The 23,273-nt window shown below is 46.7% G+C and overlaps 1 protein-coding gene across 1 annotated transcript; it reads right to left on the bottom strand.

Annotated features, from left to right (window-relative positions):
* Positions 1-16,305: 16,305 nt before the first annotated feature.
* Positions 16,306-20,794, bottom strand: LOC123187106 (uncharacterized). The gene is made up of 4 exons (XM_044598882.1): positions 20,608-20,794; positions 20,378-20,495; positions 16,949-19,995; positions 16,306-16,791 (listed from the first exon to the last, which is right to left on the bottom strand). Exons 2-4 carry the CDS (start codon positions 20,387-20,389, stop codon positions 16,788-16,790), a joined length of 3,063 nt encoding a protein of 1,020 aa, XP_044454817.1. The 5' UTR covers positions 20,390-20,495; positions 20,608-20,794; the 3' UTR covers positions 16,306-16,787.
* Between the last annotated feature and the right edge of the window lie 2,479 nt (positions 20,795-23,273).

Below are 23,273 nucleotides of genomic sequence, written 5' to 3' on the forward strand. Positions count from 1 at the left end.
GGTCGGCGACGGCAGTTGAGTAGGGGAATCGAGGGTGCGGGGGGTCGGCGGCGGCGGCCGGTGGACCGGGGGGTGCTCGGCGGTGAGTGGGACCGGATCTGGAGGGGGATCGAGATCGAGTGTCCATGAAATTAAAAAATATTCATGATAGTTCAAAAAGTGCCCATGAAATACAATCGAGAAATGAAGTCTACGATTTAAATACAATCGATCTTAGCTAGCTATCTGTTCGCAATCTTCTTGCCCTTCTTTTTCGCAAATGGAGTTCTTCTGTGGAACGGACGTCCTTTAGGTAGGGTGGTCCTGCTTCTTCTTGTGGTGTATGCTGCTACTTCATCATCGTCGTCATGTTCGATCCTCGGGTCGCCGTACTTGTCGAAGTCTTGCTCATTGGCTACTCCATCCATTCTGATGATCTTCCTTTTGCCTCTCCTCATGACAACACAACTGGGCTTTGGCGGGTCGGTAATGAAGAAGCATTGGTCCACTTGGGAAGCCAGTACCCATGGCTCATTTTTCGCGGTGACGTTTGGGCCCGCGATCTTGGATTTGGCTTCGGGTATAACCATGGTGGTGAAATACTGGTCTTCTTTTATGACGCTCTTGGCCCATCTGACACGGAACATCGGGACCTTCTCTCCAGCGTAGCTCAGCTCCCAGATCTCCTCGATCCTTCCGTAGTATCTGTCCTTGTCGTTACCAGTGTAGGATTCCATCGTTACCCCGGAGTTCTGATAACCATCGCTCTTCATGTCCTTGGCCTCGGTGTAGAATGTGTAGCCGTTGATATCGTATGCCTCATAGGTCATCAGGTTGTGCTCGGCGCCCTGTGACAAGGCGAATATGAGTTGTTCTTCCGCGGAAGAATCCTCATGTAAAGGGTATGACAGAAGCTTCTGCTTGAACCAACGCGTGAAACATGAGTTGTGCTCTTTGAGTATATCTCCGTCCGTCCTCTGTTGGCCTCGGTCATTGTACGTCTTCTTAATAAAGGTTTTGTGCTCTATCACCCAGGGATCGACCACGTCTATGTGTTGTAGCGCGACTAGGTTTGCTCTTTCAAAGTCGGCGAGTCGACCCTCGAAGTCGACATGCATTTCGAGGCGACCCTCACGGTGACACCATCCAGCGAGCCTGCCCAGGTGCCTGTTGACGGGCAGACCAACGGGGTTCTCGATGCCTAGATAATTCGTGCAGTACGAGATGCACTCTTCGGTCAGGAAGCCCCTGGCTATGCTTCCCTCTCGACGTGACATGTTGCGAACGTATCCTTTGATGACACCATTCATCCTTTCGAACGGCATCATGCTGTGCAGGAACGTCGGCCCGAGTTGGATGATATCCTCCACTATATGGACCAGCAGATGCACCATAACGTCGAAGAATGCGGGCGGGAAGTACATCTCAAGCTCGCATAGTATCACCACGATCTCTTCCTGTAGCCTTCTGTGTTGCCTCACGCCAATCGACTTCCGAGAGATGACGTCAAAGAAGTTGCATAGGCCAAATAGCGTTTCACGGACGTGCGCGTCCATGATCCCACGGATTGCAACTGGAAGTATCTGCATCATCAGCACGTGACAGTCATGAGACTTCATCCCGCTGAACTTCTGCTTCGCTGGGTCTAGGTATCTGCTTATCTTCCCCGCGTAACCGTAAGGAAGTTTTACTCCTAGGAGGCAGGTGAAAAACTGCTCGATCTCCTCCTGACTTAGAGTGAAGCACGCGGGAGGGTAGTCATTTCCGGTCTTCTTGGCCTTTTTGCCTTTGCGACGACTTTCTGTGTCCTGCTTCGCCTCATCATCATCATCATCATCATCATCATCATCATCATCATATATAGCGTGAAGCTCCTGCCTGATGCCCATTGATTTCAAGTCTGCCCTTGATTTCGGCCCATCTTTGGTCCTCTCTGGCATGTTGAGCAGGGTACCAAGCAGACTCGCGCACACGTTCTTTGTGATATGCATGACATCAAGACTGTGAGGCACACGGTGGATCTTCCAGTACAGCAAGTCCCAGAAAACAGACCTCGTTTTCCATACCTTCAGCAGCGGCTCTGGCGCCTTTCGCTTCTTTCCCGGCAGTGGGCAGCCTTTCCAATTTTTCAACAGCTTGTCTATTTCCTCGCCGCTCCTCGTACACGGGCGTTTTCGGGGTTCGGTTTCACCATCGAACAGATCCTTGCGTTTCCTCCACGGGTCATCGTCGTGAAGCCACCTTCGATGTCCCATGAACACGGTTTTCGAAGACCCGGGATCTCTATCTAGCTGGCGATACGTTGTGTCATCCATGCACCGTACGCATCCAGAAAATCCGTGGACTACCTGCCCCGCGAGATATCCGTAACGGAGATAGTCGTGCACTGTCGTGAGCAGTGCGGCTCTCATAGGGAAATATTCTTTCTCTGCGGCGTCCCACGTATTGGCTAGCGTTTTCCACAACGTGTCTAGCTCCTCTTTCAGCAGCCTCAGATACAGATTGATGTCGTTCCCTGGTTGTTTCGGCCCTTCAATTAGCATACTCATGTGAATGTACTTCCTCTTCATGCACAACCAGGGGGGAAGGTTGTACATCCACACAAACCCAGGCCAGGTGCTATGTGTGCTTCTCTGGCTGCCAAACAGATTGACTCCATCGGTGCTCGCGCCCAGCACGATGTTCCTTGGATCCTTCCCAAATTCTGGGTATTCAAAATTCAACGCTTGCCACTGGCTCGCATCCTTAGGGTGACTCAGCATCTTGTCTTTTTTATCTATCTCCGGATCATTTACGTCATCTTCTCGCTTCTTCTCCTCCCTATCCGCGTGCCAACGCAGGAGCTTTGCTACCTTAGGATCCGCGAAATACCGCTGCAGACGAGGAGTGATCGGAAAGTACCACACCACTTTTCGAGGAGCTTTCTTCCTCTTCTTGTATCGAGTGACGCCGCACACCGGACATATGGTAGACTCCGCGTGCTCGTCCCGATAAATGATGCAATTGTTCATGCAGACATGGTATTTCACGTGCGGTAAATCCAGAGGACACACGATTTTCTTCGCCTCCTCCAAACTGGTCGGGCACTTGTTCCCCTTTGGAAGACGTTCGTGCCAGAATGACATATTCTCGTCGAAGCATGCGTCGGTCATTTTGTGTTTTACCTTCATCTCCAGAGCCATGAGCGTTACTTTCAGGCGGGTATCCTCGGGCCTGCATCCTTTATACAATGGAGTAACCGCGTCTAACTCAAGTTGATCCACCTTGGCTTTCTCTCGGGCGGCAGCTCTTGCGTTATCCGTCTGCTTGAGAAGCAGCTCTTGAATATAAGGGTTCTGCACCCAGCCCATCGATGGTCCACCGTCGTCTGCTCCGCCGGCATCATCATCTTCATGATCATGCCCGTCGTCTGCTCCGGCATCTTCCTCATCATCATGTCCTGCATCTTCTACATGATGACTATGTACAGCATCACCGTCGTGATCATCTCCTGGGGATTCTTCGTCTTCTCGCCCGCCCGAGCCGCGGTGGTTGTCTTGCTGCCCTTCCTCATTTCTTGCCCGGCCCCCATGGACGACTTCGTAGTCATCTTCATCACCTTGCCACCGATAGCCATCCATGAAACCACGCAAGAGCAGGTGGTCCCGCACCTGCCCGGAATCCGGGTCCGCAATAAGGCTCTCCAGCTTGCATCTTCGACACGGACATCTTATCTCCGTCTCGTTCTTTTGAATCATCTCAGCCTTCGCGGACCTCAAAAACCTATTCACGATGCCATCAGTCATCGTGCGGACCATGGTTGCCTGCGGGGTAGAGCAAAACAATATTCCAAGAAAAAATTTGGCATGACTTTCCCTAAAAATAGGACCAAAAAGAATGCTTAATGCCAAAATTATCGCCGAAACGGAAATGAGTCAACATTCCGGCAAAATATTGGCAACTATCGCATTTCAAATACCGGTACACCTCCAACCACAAACACATATGCAACACCACAAACATATGCAACACCACGAACATACATAGATCTAGCTAGGCCATAAAAAGTGCATGTGCACATTGTTGTAGGGAGAACAACATAAATATAGCTACCCCCCTTACTTACCTATTAAAACAAGGTAATTTAACCACTTAATTTGAATGAATCTATGGTGGAAATGAGGTGAAAAAGAGGAGGCACCCGAGACAAGGAGGAGGTGGAGAGAATGAAGTGGGGGAGAAAGTGAGTGTGGGTAGGAGAGGCTGCCCAAAATATCTTGTTGCTGCTCACTTACTAATGGCGCACCAACAATAAATGCGCCATTAGTAATCCAGGTTACTAATGTCGCACCTATGTCTGATGCACCATTAGTAGTTTTGCGAAAAAAAAATCATACTAATGGCGCACTCTTCCACAGTGCGCCATTAGTAGTTTGCACTAGTAATGGCGCACGGTGGAACAGTGCGCCATTAGTAGTTTTCCAACAAAAGGAATAAAAAATATAATAAAAAAACAGCATTAGTGGCGCACCCTGTTATTAGTGCGCCATAAGTAGTTTTACAACTAGTAATGGCGCACCGTGCCAGGATGCGCCATTAGTATGTTTGGCCAGACGCGCTAGTTTAAAAAAAATTATGATACTAATGGCGCACCCTAGGCAAGGTGCGCCATTAGTACTTTCAACACTGATGGCGTACCAGAAGGTGGTGCGCCATTAGTGAAGGAAATATGCCCTAGAGGCAATAATAAAGATATTATTTATTTCCTTATTTCATGATAAATGTTTATTATTCATGCTAGAATTGTATTAACCGGAAACATAATACATGTGTGAATACATAGACAAACAGAGTGTCACTAGTATGCCTCTACTTGACTAGCTCGTTAATCAAAGATGGTTATGTTTCCTAACCATGGACAAAGAGTTGTTATTTGATTAACGAGGTCACATCATTGGTTGAATGATCTGATTGACATGACCCATTTCCATTAGCTTAGCACCTGATCGTTTAGTGTGTTGCTATTGCTTTCGTCCATGACTTATACATGTTCCTATGACTATGAGATTATGCAACTCCCGTCTGCCGGAGGAACACTTTGGGTACTACCAAACGTCACAACGTAACTGGATGATTATAAAGGAGTACTACAGGTGTCTCCAAAGGTAGATGTTGGGTTGGCGTATTTCGAGATTAGGATTTGTCACTCCGATTGTCGGAGAGGTATCTCTGGGCCCTCTCGGTAATGCACATCACATAAGCCTTGCAAGCACTGCAACTAATATGTTAGTTGTGAGATGATGTATTACGGAACGAGTAAAGAGACTTGCCGGTAACGAGATTGAACTAGGTATTGGATACCGACGATCGAATCTCGGGTAAGTAACATACCGATGACAAAGGGAACAACGTATGTTGTTATGCGGTCTGACCGATAAAGATCTTCGTAGAATATGTAGGAGCCAATATGGGCATCCAGGTCCCGCTATTGGTTATTGACTGGAGAAGTGTCTCGGTCATGTCTACATTGTTCTCGAACCGTAGGGTCCGCACGCTTAAGGTTTCGATGACGGTTATTAAGAGTTTATGTATTTTGATGTACCGAAGGAGTTCGGAGTCCCGGATGAGATCGGGGACATGACGAGGAGTCTCGAAATGGTCGAGACGTAAAGATCGGTATATTGGACGACTATATTCGGACATCGGAAAGGTTCTGAGTGATTCGGGTATTTTCGGAGGTACCGGGGAGTTACGGAAATACGGGGAAGAGTATTGGGCCTTATTGGGCCATACGGAAATAGAGGGAAAAGGTGGAAAGGAAGGAGGCGCGCAGCCCCCCTCTGGTCCGAATTGGACAAGGGGTGCGGCCCCCCTTTCCTTTCTCCTCTCCCCTTCTTTCCCCCTTCTCCTACTCCAACAAGGAAGGAGGGAGTCCTACTCCCGGTGGGAGTAGGACTCCCCTTGGCGCGCCTCCTCCTAGGCCGGCCGCCCCCTCCCCCTTGCTCCTTTATATACGGGGGCAGGGGGGCACCCCAGGACACACAAGTTGATCCTTGAGATCGTTCCTTAGCCGTGTGCGGTGCCCCCCTCCACCATATTCCACCTCGGTCGTACCGTTGCAGTGCTTAGGCGAAGCCCTGCGATAGTAGAACATCAAGATAGTCACCACGCCGTCGTGCTGACGGAACTCTCTCCCCAGAGCTTTGCTGGATCGGAGCCCGAGGAGCGTCACCGAGCTGTACGTGTGCCAAGAACTCGGGGGCGCCGGAGTAACGGCGCCGGGATCGGTTGGATCGCGAGGAGAACGTACGACTACTTCCTCTACGTTGTGATCGCTTCCTCTTCAGGTCTACAAGGGTATGTAGACAACACTCTCCCCCTCGTTGCTATGCATCATCATGATCTTGCGTGTGCGTAGGAAATTTTTGAAATTACTACGTTCCCCAACATTGGTATCCGAGCCTAGGTTTTTATGGTTTTGGTGTTATATGCACGAGTAGAACACAAGTGAGTTGTGGACGATACAAGTCATACTGCCTACCAGCATGTCATACTTTGGTTCAGCGGTATTGTTGGATGAGATGACCCGGACCAACCTTACGCGTACGCTTACGCAAGACCGGTTCCCTCGACGTGCTTTGCACACAGATGGCTTGCGGGAGACATCTCACCAACTTTAGTTGAACCAAGTGTGGCTACGCCCGGTCCTTGAGAAGGTTAAAACGGAGTCTATTTGAGGAACTATCGTTGTGGTTTTGATGCGTAGGTAAGATGAGTTCTTGCTTAAGCCCGTAGCAGCCACGTAAAACTTGCAACAAACAAAGTAGAGGACGTCTAACTTGTTTGTGCAGGGCATGTTGTGATGTGATATGGTCAAGACATGATGCTAAATTTTATTGTATGAGATGATCATGTTTTGTAACCGAGTTATCGGCAACTGGCAGGAGCCATATGGTTGTCGCTTTATTGTATGCAATGCAATCGCCCTGTAATGCTTTACTTTATCACTAAGCGGTAGCGATAGTCGTAGAAGCATAAGATTGGCGAGACGACAACGATGCTACGATGGAGATCAAGGTGTCGCGCCGGTGACGATGGTGATCATGATGGTGCTGCAGAGATGGAGATCATGAAGCACAAGATGATGATGACCATATCATATCACTTATATTGATTTGCATGTGATGTTTATCTTTTATGCATCTTATCTTGCTTTGATTGACGGTAGCATTATAAGATGATCTCTCACTAAATTATCAAGAAGTGTTCTCCCCGAGTATGCACCGTTGCCAAAGTTCGTCGTGCCCAGACACCACGTGATGATCGGGTGTGATAAGCTCTACGTCCATCTACAACGGGTGCAAGCCAGTTTTGCACACGCAGAATACTCGGGTTATACTTGACGAGCCTAGCATATGCAGATATGGCCTCGGAACACGGAGACCGAAAGGTCGAGCGTGAATCATATAGTAGATATGATCAACATGATGATGTTCACCATTGAGAACTAATCCATTTCACGTGATGATCGGTTATGGTTTAGTTTGATTTGGATCACGTGATCACTTAGATGATTAGAGGGATGTCTATCTAAGTGGGAGTTCTTAAGTAATATGATTAATTGAACTTAAATTTATCATGAACTTAGTCCTGGTAGTATTAGCATATCTATGTTGTAGATCAATAGCTCGCGTTGTTGTTTTCATATGTTTATTTTGATATGTTCCTAGAGAAAATTGTGTTGAAAGATGTTAGTAGCAATGATGCGGATTGGATCCGTGATCTGAGGTTTATCCTCATTGCTGCACAGAATAATTATGTCCTTGATGCACCGCTAGGTGACAGACCTATTGCAGGAGCAGATGCAGACGTTATGAACGTTTGGCTAGCTCAATATGATGACTACTCGATAGTTTAGTGCACCATGCTTAACGGCTTAGAATCGGGACTTCAAACACGTTTTGAACGTCATGGACCATATGAGATGTTCCAGGAGTTGAAGTTAATATTTCAAGCAAATACCCGAGTTGAGATATATGAAGTCTCCAACAAGTTCTATAGCTAAAAGATGGAGGAGAATCGCTCAACTAGTAAGCATGTGCTCAGATTGTCTGGGTACTACAATCGCTTGAATCAAGTGGGAGTTAATCTTCCAGATAAGATAGTGATTGATAGAATTCTCTAGTCACCATCACCAAGTTAGTAGAACTTCGTGATGAACTATAGTATGCAAGGGATGACGAAAACAATTCCCAAGCACTTCGTGATGCTGAAATCGACGAAGGTAGAAATCGAGAAAAACATCAAGTGTTGATGGTTAACGAGACCACTAGTTTCAAGAAAAAGGCAAAGGGAAGAAGAGGAACTTCAAGAAGAACGGCAAGCGAGTTGCTGCTCAAGTGAAGAAGCTCAAGTCTGGTCCTAAGCCTGAGACTAAGTGCTTCTACTGCAAAGGGACTAGTCACTGGAAGCGGAACTACCCCAAGTGATTGGCGGATAAGAAGGATGGCAAAGTGAACATAAGTATATTTGATATACATGATTATTAATGTGTACTTTACTAGTGTTTATAGCAACCCCTCAGTATTTGATACTGGTTCAGTTGCTAAGAGTAGTAACTCGAAACGGGAGTTGCAGAATAAACAGAGACTAGTTAAGGGTGAAGTGACGATGTGTGTTGGAAGTGGTTCCAAGATTAATATGATCATCATCACACTCTCCCTATACTTTCGGGATTAGTGTTAAAACTAAATAAGTGTTATTTGGTGTTTGCGTTGAGCATGAATATGATTTGATCATGTTTATTGCAATACAGTTATTCATTTAAGTTAGAGAACAATTGTTGTTCTGTTTACATGAATAAAACCTTCTATGGTTATACACACCAACGAAATGATTCGTTGAATCTCGATCGTAGTGATACACATATTCATAATATTGAAGCCAAAAGGATGCAAAGTTAATAATGATAGTGCAACTTGTTTGTGGCACTACTGTTTAAGTCATATTGGTGTAAAGCGCATAAAGAGACTCCATGCAGATGGAATTTTGGAATCACTTGATTATGAATCACTTGATACTTGCGAACCATGCCTCATGGGCAAGATGACTAAAACGTCGTTCTCCGGAACAATGGAGCGAGCAACAGATTTGTTGGAAATCATACATACTGATGTATGTGGTCCGATGAATATTAAGGCTCGCGACAAGTATCATTATTTTCTGACCTTCACAGATGATTTGAGCAGATATGGGTATATCTGCTTGATGAAACATAAGTCTGAAACATTTGAAAAGTTCAAAGAATTTCAGAGTGAAGTGGAAAATCATCGTGACAAGAAGATAAGGTTTCTACGATCTGATCGCGGAAACAAATATTTGAGTTACGAGTTTGGTCTTCAATTAAAACAATGTGGAATAGTTTCACAAACTCATGCCACCTGGAACACCACATCATAATGGTGTGTCCAAACGTCATAACCGTACTTTATTGGATATAGTACAATCTATGATGTTTCTTACCGATTTATCAATATCGTTTTGGGATCATGTATTAGAGACAACTGCATTCACGTTAAAAGGGGCACCATCTAAATCCGTTGAGACGACACAATATGAACTATGGTTTGGCAAGAAACCAAAGTTGTCGTTTCTTAAAGTTTGGAGTTGCGATGCTTATGTGAAAAGGTTTCATCATGATAAGCTCGAACCAAATCGGAGAAATGCGTCTTCATAGGACACCCAAAGGAGATTGTTGGGTACACCTTCTATCACAGATCCGAAGGCAAAATCGTTGCTAAAGATGGATCCTTTCTAGAGAAGGAGTTTTCTCTCGAAGTGAGTGGGAGGAAAGTAGAAAACTTGATAAGGTAATTGTACCATCTCCCTTATTGGAAAGTAGTTCATCACAGAAATCTGTTCTTGTGACTACTACACCAATTAGTGAGGAAGCTAATGATGATGATCATGTAACTTCAGATCAAGTTACTACTGAATCTCGTAGGTAAACCAGAGTAAGATCCGCACCAGAGTGGTACGGTAATCCTGCTCTGGAAGTCATGTTACTAGACCATGACGAACTTGCGAACTATGAGGAAGCGATGGTGAGCCCAGATTCCGCAAAATGGCTTGGAAGCCATGAAATCTGAGATGGGATCCATGTATGAGAACAAAGTGTGGACTTTGATTGACTTGCCCGATGATCGGCAGGCCATTGAGATTAAATGGATCTTCAAAAGGAAGACGGACGCTGATAGTAGTGTTACTATCTACAAAGCTGGAATTGTCGCAAAAGGTTTTCGACAAGTTCAAAGTGTTGACTACGATGAGAGTTTCTCACTCGTATCTATGCTTAAGTCTGTCCGAATCATGTTAGCAATTGCCGCATTTTATGAAATCTGGCAAATGGATAACAAAACTGCATTCCTTAATGGATTTTTTAAAGAAGAGTTGTATATGATGCAACCAGAAAGTTTTGTCAATCCTAAAGGTGCTAACAAAATATGCAAGCTCCAGCGATCCATCTATGGACTGGTGCAAGCATCTCGGAGTTGGAATACACGCTTTGATAAGTTGATCAAAGCATATAGTTTTATACAGACTTGCGGTGAAGCCTGTATTTACAAGAAAGTGAGTGGGAGCACTACAACATTTCTGATAAGTATATGTGAATGACATATTGTTGATCGGAAATAATGTAGAATTATTCTGCAAAGCATAAAGGAGTGTTTGAAAGGAATTTTTCAAAGGAAGACCTCGGTGAAGCTGCTTACAAATTGAGCATCAAGATCTATAGAGATAGATCAAGACGCTTGATAAGTTTTTTCAATGAGTACATACCTTGACAAGATTTTGAAGTAGTTCAAAATGGAACAGTCAAAGAAAGAGTTCTTGCCTGTGTTACAAGGTGTGAAGTTGAGTAAGACTCAAAACCCGACCACGACAGAAAGAGAATGAAAGTCATTCCCTATGCCTTGGCCATAGGTTCTATAAAGTATGCCATGCTGTGTACCAGATCTATTGTATACCCTACACTGAGTTAAGCAAGGGAGTACAATGGTGATCTAGGAGTAGATCACTGGACAGCGGTCAAAAAATTATCCTTAGTGGAATAAGGATATGTTTCTCGATTATGGACGTGACAGAAAGGTTCGCCGTAAAGGGTTACGTCGATGCAAGTTTTGACACTGATCTGGATGACTCTAAGTCTCGATCTAGATACATATTGAAAGTGGGAGCAATTAGCTAGAGTAGCTCTGTGCGGAGCATTGTAGACATAGAATTCGCAAAATACTTACGAATCTGTATGTGACAGACCCGTTGACTAAGATTCTCTCAGAAGCAAAACATGATCACACCTTAGTACTCTTTGGGTGTTAATCACATAGCGACGTGAACTAGATTACTGAATCTAGTTAACCCTTTGGGTGTTGGTCACATGTCGATGTGAACTATGGGTGTTAATCACATGATGATGTGAACTATCGATGTTAATCACATGGTGATGTGATCTAGATTATTGACTCTAGTGCAAGTGGGAGACTGAAGGAAATATGCCCTAGAGGCAATAATAAAGATATTATTTATTTCCTTATTTCATGATAAATGTTTATTATTCATGCTAGAATTGTATTAACCGGAAACATAATACATGTGTGAATGCATAGACAAACAGAGTGTCACTAGTATGCCTCTACTTGACTAGCTCGTTAATCAAAGATGGTTATGTTTCCTAACCATGGACAAAGAGTTGTTATTTGATTAACGAGGTCACATCATTGGTTGAATGATCTGATTGACATGACCCATTTCCATTAGCTTAGCACCTGATCGTTTAGTGTGTTGCTATTGCTTTCATCCATGACTTATACATGTTCCTATGACTATGAGATTATGCAACTCCCGTCTGCCGGAGGAACACTTTGGGTACTACCAAACGTCACAACGTAACTGGGTGATTATAAAGGAGTACTACAGGTGTCTCCAAAGGTAGATGTTGGGTTGGCGTATTTCGAGATTAGGATTTGTCACTCCGATTGTCGGAGAGGTATCTCTGGGCCCTCTCGGTAATGCACATCGCATAAGCCTTGCAAGCACTGCAACTAATATGTTAGTTGTGAGATGATGTATTACGGAACGAGTAAAGAGACTTGCCGGTAACGAGATTGAACTAGGTATTGGATACCGACGATCGAATCTCGGGTAAGTAACATACCGATGACAAAGGGAACAACGTATGTTGTTATGCGGTCTGACCGATAAAGATCTTCGTAGAATATGTAGGAGCCAATATGGGCATCCAGGTCCCGCTATTGGTTATTGACTGGAGAAGTGTCTCGGTCATGTCTACATTGTTCTCGAACCGTAGGGTCCGCACGCTTAAGGTTTCGATGACGGTTATTAAGAGTTTATGTATTTTGATGTACCGAAGGAGTTCGGAGTCCCGGATGAGATCGGGGACATGACGAGGAGTCTCGAAATGGTCGAGACGTAAAGATCGGTATATTGGACGACTATATTCGGACATCGGAAAGGTTCTGAGTGATTCGGGTATTTTCGGAGGTACCGGGGAGTTACGGAAATACGGGGAAGAGTATTGGGCCTTATTGGGCCATACGGAAATAGAGGGAAAAGGTGGAAAGGAAGGAGGCGCGCAGCCCCCCTCTGGTCCGAATTGGACAAGGGGTGCGGCCCCCCTTTCCTTTCTCCTCTCCCCTTCTTTCCCCCTTCTCCTACTCCAACAAGGAAGGAGGGAGTCCTACTCCCGGTGGGAGTAGGACTCCCCTTGGCGCGCCTCCTCCTAGGCCGGCCGCCCCCTCCCCCTTGCTCCTTTATATACGGGGGCAGGGGGGCACCCCAGGACACACAAGTTGATCCTTGAGATCGTTCCTTAGCCGTGTGCGGTGCCCCCCTCCACCATATTCCACCTCGGTCGTACCGTTGCAGTGCTTAGGCGAAGCCCTGCGATAGTAGAACATCAAGATAGTCACCACGCCGTCGTGCTGACGGAACTCTCTCCCCGGAGCTTTGCTGGATCGGAGCCCGAGGAGCGTCACCGAGCTGTACGTGTGCCAAGAACTCGGGGGCGCCGGAGTAACGGCGCCGGGATCGGTTGGATCGCGAGGAGAACGTACGACTACTTCCTCTACGTTGTGATCGCTTCCGCTTCAGGTCTACAAGGGTATGTAGACAACACTCTCCCCCTCGTTGCTATGCATCACCATGATCTTGCGTGTGCGTAGGAAATTTTTGAAATTACTACGTTCCCCAACAATTAGTATATAGTATATACTAATGGCGCACCACCTATCTGGTGCGCCATTAGTGTCAATCCCATCTATAGCCCTTTTTCTAGTAGTGAATAGTCCACGTGCAAGAATTTTAGTTCTGAAAGGGAAACTAGTGGCTGCACCCAACTTCGGTGCACCCACGCAAGAAAACATAGCAAACATTTTCAAAAAAATCTGAAACTTTATGGGAATGATTATCAACAAATGTTATGGGGACTTGCAAAGTTTGGTGGCCAAATAGCATTCGAGAAGCTCTCTACAAAAAAAGACAAAATTACAAAATCTGCTCAAACAGTGCACTTACATTTTGACTAATTTTCAGTGAATTTATCTTTTTTTAGAGAGCTCCTCGAATGTTATTTGACCACCAAATTTTGCAAGCCTCCCTAACATTTGTTGATGATGATTTCCACAAAGTTGCAGATTTTTTCGAAATGTTTTGATATGTTTTCTTGCGTGGGTGCACCGAGAGTGGGTGTAGAAGAACCACTCTCATTCTTTTTCGAGAAAACGCAAGAGACTTTGCGTTTCATTTCATTGAACAGAAAGACATCAGGAGTACAACCTCCAGAAAGGAGGGACACACACACACACACACACACACACACACACACACACACATATACACACGACCGTCCTCACCAAGCGACTACAACTAGGTGAGGAGGTGCCCTTAACTACAGACACGCAACGACATTAGGCCTCGCCCAGCAGGGCGGCGTCACTGCCATTGCCGGACAGCTCCAGGGAAGATTGCAGCTCCAGGACTGCCCAGGCCAACGTACCTCTCACCCATGTGCCTAGAGAGTCGGCGGGTGAAGGGCAAGGCTCAACAGGAACTGGTGTAGCAATCTTTAGAGAAGCGCGGGCGCTGGCATACATTGTGATCCGCTCCCTGTGTAGCAGTCTACGCCAGAGCGATGCATCACCAGCCTCCATCTACCGCATCAAACACCACTTGCAGCCAAAGCAGCGCCTACAAGAGGGGAACGGCGCTGAGACGCCGCCGCTGCCCGGTCCGGGAGGCCGGACCTGGGATTTCTCCCGGTGCTCGAGGAGGAGATCTGGTCAGGGTGCCAACGCCTCCAAGGAGGTGACGCCGCGCGGGGATTGTACCCCGACCCATGAACAAGGACCTCAGATGCAATGGCAGACCGGACATGGAGAAAAACGTCGGAGAAGACCAGCACCCATGGAGGGATGCCTAGGAACGTTGTAGTCGCAGGAGGAGCACCGACCGGCGCAGCGCCAACAGGCCGGCCACCGCCGGGAGCGCGACGAGCAGGCGACAACAGCCACCTGCACCGCGCCGCCGCCACGCCGGCCCGCAGCATCCGCCACCAGGAACCGCCGGGGCACAGCAGAGCAGCAGCCGTCAAGGACCGCCGCGCGCGTGCTCACCCGCCCAGCGGCTACCACCGGCGGCGGCCGGGAGGGGTGGAAGGAGGGGGACGGGTGGGTTGGGGCAGAAACGCGCAGCCCAGATCTGGGCGCCCTCATCTCTGCCGCTCGCAGCAGCGGCCGGCCGCCGCCACAGCAGCGCCACCGCGCACGCGTTCCACACCATCACGGCCTCCCCGGAGCGCAGACGACCGCCTGCCTCGCCACCGCGCGCTCCCGCCGCTCCAGCGCACAAATAGCAGCGCGCGAGCTCACGGACGAGGGCCCCGCCGCCGCCGTCCACCGGCGAGGGCTTCGCCCGCCGGTATCCTCCGGCGACGGCGACGGGAGGGAGGGGAGGAGGGGAGTTTGAGGTGGCGGCTAGGGTTTCGCCACCCGAGTCGCCCCCTGGGAGCGACGCGGGGGCCGGGGGTGGCGTTTTCACCGAACCACTCTCATTCTGAAGAATCTGAAAACCATCCTCCACTTGGTTGAGATTTTATACTCCAGTTCCAAATGTAGCACGCCTTCGGAAGCTGGGACGCCCAGAATGTACACAAGCTCCAGAAAAGTTTGGTCACGAAATTGCAGCATCGATTGACCCATAGCCTGTTCCTGCTTCGTGTTATTAGAAAAGAAAGTGAAATGTCTATTTTTTTTAAAGGAAAGACCAGCTGCAACCTAAACTAGCTATGAGGGATATTGTCAAAGCCAAATGGTTATAAACGTCTCTTCAAAAAGAAAAAAAAAAGGCAAGTTCATAGTATTTTGCGTAAGAAAAACCTTGTCTAAAACTCTAGCATTTCTTTGCTTCCAAATGTCCCTGACAGCTAGTACAAAATAAAAAATTGGAAGAATTCCAGTGTTTTACATATAATGTCAAAGTGTTTTCAGAAGGAGAAGAAGGCTTATTAATCGAGAGACCACCTGGCCTGAGATATCATCTTCTTCAAAGAATTGGAAGGAGTAAGACAAAGATTAAAGGATGCTAGCGGACCCTACTAGCAATTCCTCCAGAGGTGCACTGAGAGAAGATGGTAAGCTACCTGGCTATGGTGTTTAGCCTGTCACAAAAAGAAACCTAAGAGAAGCCAGGGGGAAAAGAGGCGTCAGTTGGGCTTCGCATTTGGTCTTCTAGATCCACGATCTGAAGGCCGGCAGGTGCTTCGACATGGTCCAAGTTGCTGCGGTAGAGTTTAGATGCAAAGAAGCCACCACCACATACGGAGCTCGATCCAAGCATGATGATCGGCGCAACTTATATGAATTTGTTGCAGAAACTGTCTTTGCTCACTGAAATCTGAATGCATCGAAACGCCGTGAAAACAGTCGTTGGTGGTTGGCCGTGGAGGTGTACGCATGGTAGCTAATTGAAAAGATTTTTTTCCTCTCATTTCAGTGGCATGGATAAATAAAAGGGATTCTGCTTCTACTTACTTGCCATGTATGGTTAACATCTTCAGTCTTGCTAGTGTAAGCCAAATCTGCTACGGCCAATAGGGCTCTGCATCAATCAGCTAACTGCTTGTGGCCTATTATCTAGTGACTCTAATTGTAGTTGGTAAAAAGGAACGGTTTCCATCCAGCAACAACCCGTCAAGGGAAAAAAACGATCCAAATTTTACAAAGCTTAAATTATCAGCACGGAACGAAACACAATGCTGCAGTTCATATCAGATGCACACAAATCACCATTTGTATTCAAGTCAGAGGAATTGTTTCGCATTACGGTAATCAGTCCATAGCTTACAGATCCCACACCACAACAGACAAACGGAGAGCAACAGCAGGAGCAGGTAGGGTGCTCATGCCACCCAAGCTGAATGCGCTCTCTTATTTATTTGTCTCTGGCTCAAAGCTTGTACCGTGCATCATCTATAGAACCAGATGATGCATACTTACTTTGACTCATTCATGGCTTCGTCGAGCAATGATGGCCACACAAACAAAATCAAGACAAACCAAAGCAAAGGAAATCAAGCCAAGCCAAACTCAAGCAATGCAGATGCAGATTTCACACGGGCCAATCAAGCAGCATCAAGTAAGGCAACAACCCACACAAACGTGTACACTCCAGATAAAGCTTCAGCTAATTAAGCGCCGTAGCACCATAGGGTCAATGTGCCTGTACTGTAGCGCTCAATTCATGGAAGGAATGGTTTACCTACAATGAAGCATAACAAATCGTTGATGAGAAGAATGATTCCCTAAACACACATAGTATAAGAACTAGACTAGTACAGATAGAATGGTAAACGTAAGTCGGCTAGCATACTAAGTAAGTTACTGATGAAAGGAGACATGGACCAAACATAGCTCACCTGAGGACGGTGCATCTTGGCAGGTGGGCCTTGTAATATCGCGAGTGGCGTGGTTCATAGAGCAAAGGGTCGTGGTTCGCCTCTAGACCGTCCCACTTTAGGTTGTCCCACCAGTCCTTCTCGCAGTCCACCTTGGGCCGCTTGGTGGTGCTGCTACTGACAGATGGCAAGCGTGTAAGGCCCCAGCAACCCCTGATTCTGATGGTCTCAAGGTTGGGCGCTGACATCTTGCTCCCACAGATGCTCTGTAGAGTGTAGAGCTGGTACAGGTGGATCCTTCTTAGGTTGGGAAATCTTATAATTTCCTGCTTCTGTTGGCGCTTAGGGTCCAAAGGGAAGACTTCCTTCAGATCACCACAGTACACGATCTCCAGCGTCTGCAGGCTAGGCAGGGTGTCCATATGCTCAGACAAGGGAAGCACATGTATGAGCCTGGGGCAACAGTCCAGGTGCAAGAACGCTAGGCGTTCAAACGAACGACTACCAGGTTGAGCTACTGCACTCCAGTTCCAGATGTAGCACGCCTTCAGGAGCTGGGATGCCCAGAATGTACACAAGCGCCAAAAGACCTTCTGGCCACTACTTAGTTGGGGAGTGGCAAAGACAAAGCATAGATTTGGGCACCTCTCAACTCGGCACCATCCAAGATACCACCAGTCTGCACCTTGTGAGCATGGAATGCAAGTGGCGGAATAGTTATCATGCACATACAACATCCGTGCATTATCACACATCAAAACAGGGGCTAAAGCAACACCAGTATTAATACTTTGAGCGTTGTGTTGTTGCTGTAAAGATCCTCTTTCCATCTTCTCTTCGTCTTGCATGTGGAAGTACCAGTCTTGAGGAAGTGGAGTAGGAGTACGTGGACAAGGCCACATCCAGCTGATCACACCTTCGATAGCACTGACAGCTTGCGATTCTTCTTCAAAGACATCACTTGCATATAAGTATTGAGCAAACTGCTGCTGGCTCCCGATGCCTTGAGCAACTTCAGGGCGACCAACAGCAGCTCCACTGGCAGGAGATGAATCAATCTCCATGTATACAAAGTTTTCCCCAATTTCTTTCTGAAAGGGCAGAAGCGACCACATGAGCCTTGCATCCGCAACAGATATGTACCAATTGAAGTCAAAAGATGCAATTCGCCTGGTGCCTAATGGTGAAGCTCCCAATGCAAGGATAGATGATGATCCTGCAGTAGGACTAGCCTCCTTGATCTTCTCTTCCCAATTATTCTGGCTAGGTGATGCAGATTGGACGGTGCTGATCTGCAACTTCTCCAAAACCCATCTCCTGTTATCTTCTGGTGGCCATAATATCGCACGGAGCTTCTCACAGCCTAGCAACATGAGACGCTTGAGGTTTCGAGCTTCCACTTCTCTGAGGTCAAGGGTTTTCAATGCTGTGCCTGAGAGGTCCAGCTCCTCCAGGGTCCCCAAATTCCCTTTCAGAAGTATATTCTTCAACTGAGAACAACCCTGGAAGGAGATGCTAGATATCTTGGCATCACTTGTAGATTTGTTCATGAAGCTAAATGACTTGAGCGACGGAGATAGGACGTCGTTGATGAAGCTAGATGTCGTAAGGCTGTTTGTACTAGACATATTGGGGAATTGTGCTTGATTATTTGTGTCCTCGTTCTCCGTAGGGACCGGATCTGCTGCTGTTACTCGAAGTATTACAAGGCTTGGTCTACCACCATACAAGTCACTTATGCTCCCATGCTTGACTCCCTCCTCATTTAACTCCCTGAGTTCAACCATCAATCTCTTTATTTTTTCTGATAGCAGCCAGTGCCAGTGTGTATACCTCAGATCCAGCACCCACAGCTTCTGGAAACATGACATGTTTTCATTGTGGCTTGGATGCTCATCATCCTCTGTGATATTTGTGCAATGGTCCAGATGGAGCAATCTTAGTTGGACACAATGGACGAAGGGAGGGCATGCAAAACTGAAGGTGCAATGAGACAGGTGTAACACACGTAGCTTGCTGCTTTGTGAATGTTGAAACATGCTAACCAGCAATATTGGTGCTCTATCTGTTGGTGATTCATCTGCAAAGAGGAAGAAGGATGTCACCTGAGGAGGCAACGCTCCAGCCTTATCCTCTAGCAGTTGTTTGTGGGTGGTGAAATTCCAGCGGTTAACAAGTAAATCACCCGACACCTGTTGCACGGGAGCTGTTTCCTCATTATATGTTAACTCAACATCCAAGCACATGTTTCTGTGCAGAGAATTGCCAATCTCCCATGCTGATGCATTGTCTTCGCCCTGTATAATACCATCACAGATCCAATAGTTTGGTGCATGAGCTTTCAAATCTGTAGCAATCAGTGTCCTGTATATGAGGCACTCCATGACTATCTTGTGGCTCATATCGTCGGGCTGAACAATCCCAGTGCACTTGGCAACATCCAAAGCCTCTTCATGCAGTATATCTTGTGCTTCCTCAAAATTACATTCAGGAGAAGCAGATAAGCGAACATCTGTCTGACTCTTCATCTTTACCTTTTCCCCATCTTCTAATCTGAGACCCATCCGAAACCTCCCGTGCCAGGTCCACAAGACCTTGTTACCTAAAAGTGATATTACTGGGACACAACACTCATACAAATCAATGTATCTTCTGCTTCCGTTGTGGAAAACCACCAGAAATCTACTGTTATAGAGTTTCCTGAATATTTCCATCCTGATATCTGCTATCACCTCTCTGGAGCCTTCATCTTTCCCATTGAAGTCATCGTCCTTGTCATATTGATCGAAGATGGCCATCACAGACTGCGGAAGCTCCAGCTCCTCCGCTACTGCCTTCTGCAGAGACCTTGTGTTTTTCCATACTGAGCAATCCACATGGATAACCTTATCAAACTTGTTTTGTCTTGTTGATGATTTCGGGCGTTGGGCTACCAGATTGAGAACCGCGGATGCTCCCAATCCTTCCCAGCCCTTGAAGTAGATCACATTTCCTTTGCTTGTATCCTCCAAAACACCAATTATCTCTCCTGCTGCTGCATCGATGTTTTTTGCCTCGATCTCTATCTTCTGCAGTGTTCAACAATAATAACAGCAAATGAGGCTCGCCATTTTTTGCTTTATTTCTGCAACTCTTTCATTTCAAACTACAAGGCCCATCATATGTTCATAACTAAAAAATCCGTAAGTCATTAAGACATAACTGATTAACGCAAATAAAAGCAACAACCAAGTGGTGCATATAAAAAATGGGTAAATCATTAAGACATAACTCACATGCGAGTGAGGATAACTGCTTAATCACCGATCACATGTGTATATAATTAAGTGCCATTGTATTCTTGACTATACCACTACTGAAGATCCGAGTTGAGCTCACTAGCTAAAGGAACAAAGTAGGTCACATATCTGCAGAATTAATCACTGCAGATCAAGGTGAGTGATGGATTACCTCTGGAGGCATGACGAATCAAACCGATCTTAATCTATGGATATGATCTAGTTCTCTCTTAGAGACAAGGCCACCAGCTCCATGTCAAACAATGTGGGACAACAAATTCCTTCCTTTCCTACACATTTGAGCAAGTTAACATCACTCCTCGTTGAAGAATTACACATACAGATTTGGAGAAGGAATTAACTAATCTGTAGATATGTATGCAAAATGATTCGGGTTGGTACCTTGACTAATTGCGGCACCGGCAGAAGCCTAGATAGATTGATGAGGTGGACAAGGAAACCGGAAGTTGCATGGAGAAATATGCCTTGCATACAAGGAATATGGATGTAGCTTCGCTAGCTAGCAAGTAAAGGAAACGGAGCATGCATATGCAATTAATTATGCATACACATGAGCTAGCAGGCATCCCTTGCGTCTGCTGTGCGCGCTTTTTCTTTGTGCTTTGTCTCTCTAAATAAAAGCCGCCAATTCCTTGCTTCCCGAACACCACACACATCATCATATTCTTTGCTTGCTGTGCTTAAAGATACACAGGGATATAAAGGTAAAGATAAGTTACTTGGTTCAAACTTCAAACGACTACCAGAGTGGCCAGGAGATCTCAGCTCCCTTCAGAAGCTTTCCGCCCAGAGCTGCTATTTCATACGATCCCTTTAATTTGCCACAGTGCACATGTAAACTCTCTGTATCTTTGGAAATTTGAACGAAGGAAATGGTATGTATCATGCATGGGACTAGAACGAGGAAACTGAGTACGTACACATTGCTTGCGCACCACCGTTCTTCTTCCCTTATTATTGTTTCGATACAGATAACAGAATGTCCTCTGTTGATCTGGCCCGGAACTGTAAGTAGTGCATAGGCATGGTTCTTGAGCACATCATAGCAAAAGCAAGCAAAGAGGATTTCATCACCGTGGCTCGAGTTTTGAATAGTGCGATATAATAAGGTGCAATGAAGGCTAAAATCTCATGCTGTTGTGCAGCTATATCTATTGATCTTGTACTTGGTGGTGGCTGTTAACTTGGGTTGCTGCATAGTTGAGTTGAGTGTGCTATCATGTTGAGTGACTAGTTTTCTACTGTATTACTATCAGTTTTCTATTGTTTATCATAGCCGTACTCATTGTTGATTTTTTTCGGTCGTTAGTTTCAGTTCAGCATATTATGAAAAAGGGGAGTTTATGCTTAGTAAGTTGAGCCTAAACGGTACTATGCCACACATGTGGTAAGCAATCCAAACAATTAAAAAAAAGTTGAGCCTACACGGTACCATGTCACACATGTGGTAAGCAATCCAAACAATTAAAAAAAGTTGAGCCTAAACGGTACCATGCCACACATATGGTAAGCAATCCAAACAATTAAAAAAGTTAAGCCTAAACGATGTCTGAGAATAGTTTTTTTTTTAAAAAGGTGTCTGAAACTCTGAACACTCACAAGTGCATTATTTATGCGTACTAACTTGCCCGTCATACCGTCAGTTAACCAAGTTATGTATCAGGCTATATCTCTTCAGTCTTGAGAACCAGAAAATGACGTTTTGACAAATAAGACAACCTCTGAAAACATAAATATAATTATCTAATTTCTATGTGCATATACTTGTACGCCATTATCATATAGAAAAAAAATTGCATTTTGGACCAGATATTTTTACCACAGTTCTAACTTGCACTGCAGACTGTTAAAAATATCAAACCGGACAAGGTACCCTTGTTGTAAAATTAAACCTGACCAGGAAATAAAAAACCGAGCCAGTTCAGTGGTGCGGACCCACATGTCTGCTTCCATGTTGAGGACGCCTCATTACTTTGCCACCTCCGGGCAACCTAGTTCCCCGGCTGTCCAGCCCCCTCTATCCTCTACTCCTCGCCGCCACCTGTGCGCGCTGCCGGGCAAAGCCCGGCCAGCCTGGATGGCGGCAAGGGCTTCTCCCTCCTTGCCTGGGGGTGGCGGCGCAAAACGCTGGATTCAGGTGCCAGCGCGGCGCAGGCGCGGGGCACGGTGGTGAGTCCGCATGAGCTAGCGCGGTTTTGACGGCACGATGCCGCCACATGGAGGTCTGCATGGTGGTGTCGTCTTCCGTGGTAGCGGCGGCTCACCGTGGGGCTCGGGCCTGGCGGTTGAGGCGGGCGGGCCGGCGGGGCGCGCATGGCGGCAGCGAGGCACACGTCCGAGCCAGTGTCGTTGGCGGGCGTTGTTGCTGTGGTGGCTACGGGGACGGCGGCGGCGGGGTGCAGGCGGCGCATTTGGCTTGTGGGGGAGGGGGGCGGTTGCGGGTCCCGGGTGGATCTGCGGCTACGGGTGCTGCTTCGGCTTGTTTGCTGCGTGGCGTGGAGCCAGCCGGGGACGAGCTGGGCAGCGTGGTGCTGCCCTGCTCAGGCTCGTCCGGATCTTGGTGGTGGCACCGGTCAACGGCGCGGCGTCGGCGGCTCGAGCGGCGGTGGGGTGCGGGCGGTGGTGGCGTCTCTTTAGAAAAAAGCAAGTTCATAGTGTTTTGCGTAAAAAAAACTTGTCAAAAACTCTAGCATTTCTTTGCTTTCAAATGTCCTAGACAGCTAGTGCAAAATGAAAAATTGGAAGAATTTCAGTGTTTTACATATAATGTCACAGTGTTTTCAGAAGGAGAAGAAGGCTTATTAAAGAAGCATAAGAGAAGATGGTAAGCTACCTGAGTCCTGATCTATGGTGTTTAGCCGGTCACTAAAGAAGCCTAAGAGAAGCCAGGGGAAACAAGACGTGAGTTTGGCTTCGCAGGTGCTTCGACATGGTCCAAGTTGCTGCGGTAGAGTTTAGATGCAAAGAAGCCACCACCACATACGGAGCTCCAAGCATGATGATCGGCGCGACTTATATGAATTTGTTGCAGAAACTGTCTTTGCTCA

This window comes from Triticum aestivum, chromosome 2A (assembly GCF_018294505.1).
Source record: "Triticum aestivum cultivar Chinese Spring chromosome 2A, IWGSC CS RefSeq v2.1, whole genome shotgun sequence".
Taxonomy (NCBI): domain Eukaryota; kingdom Viridiplantae; phylum Streptophyta; class Magnoliopsida; order Poales; family Poaceae; genus Triticum; species Triticum aestivum.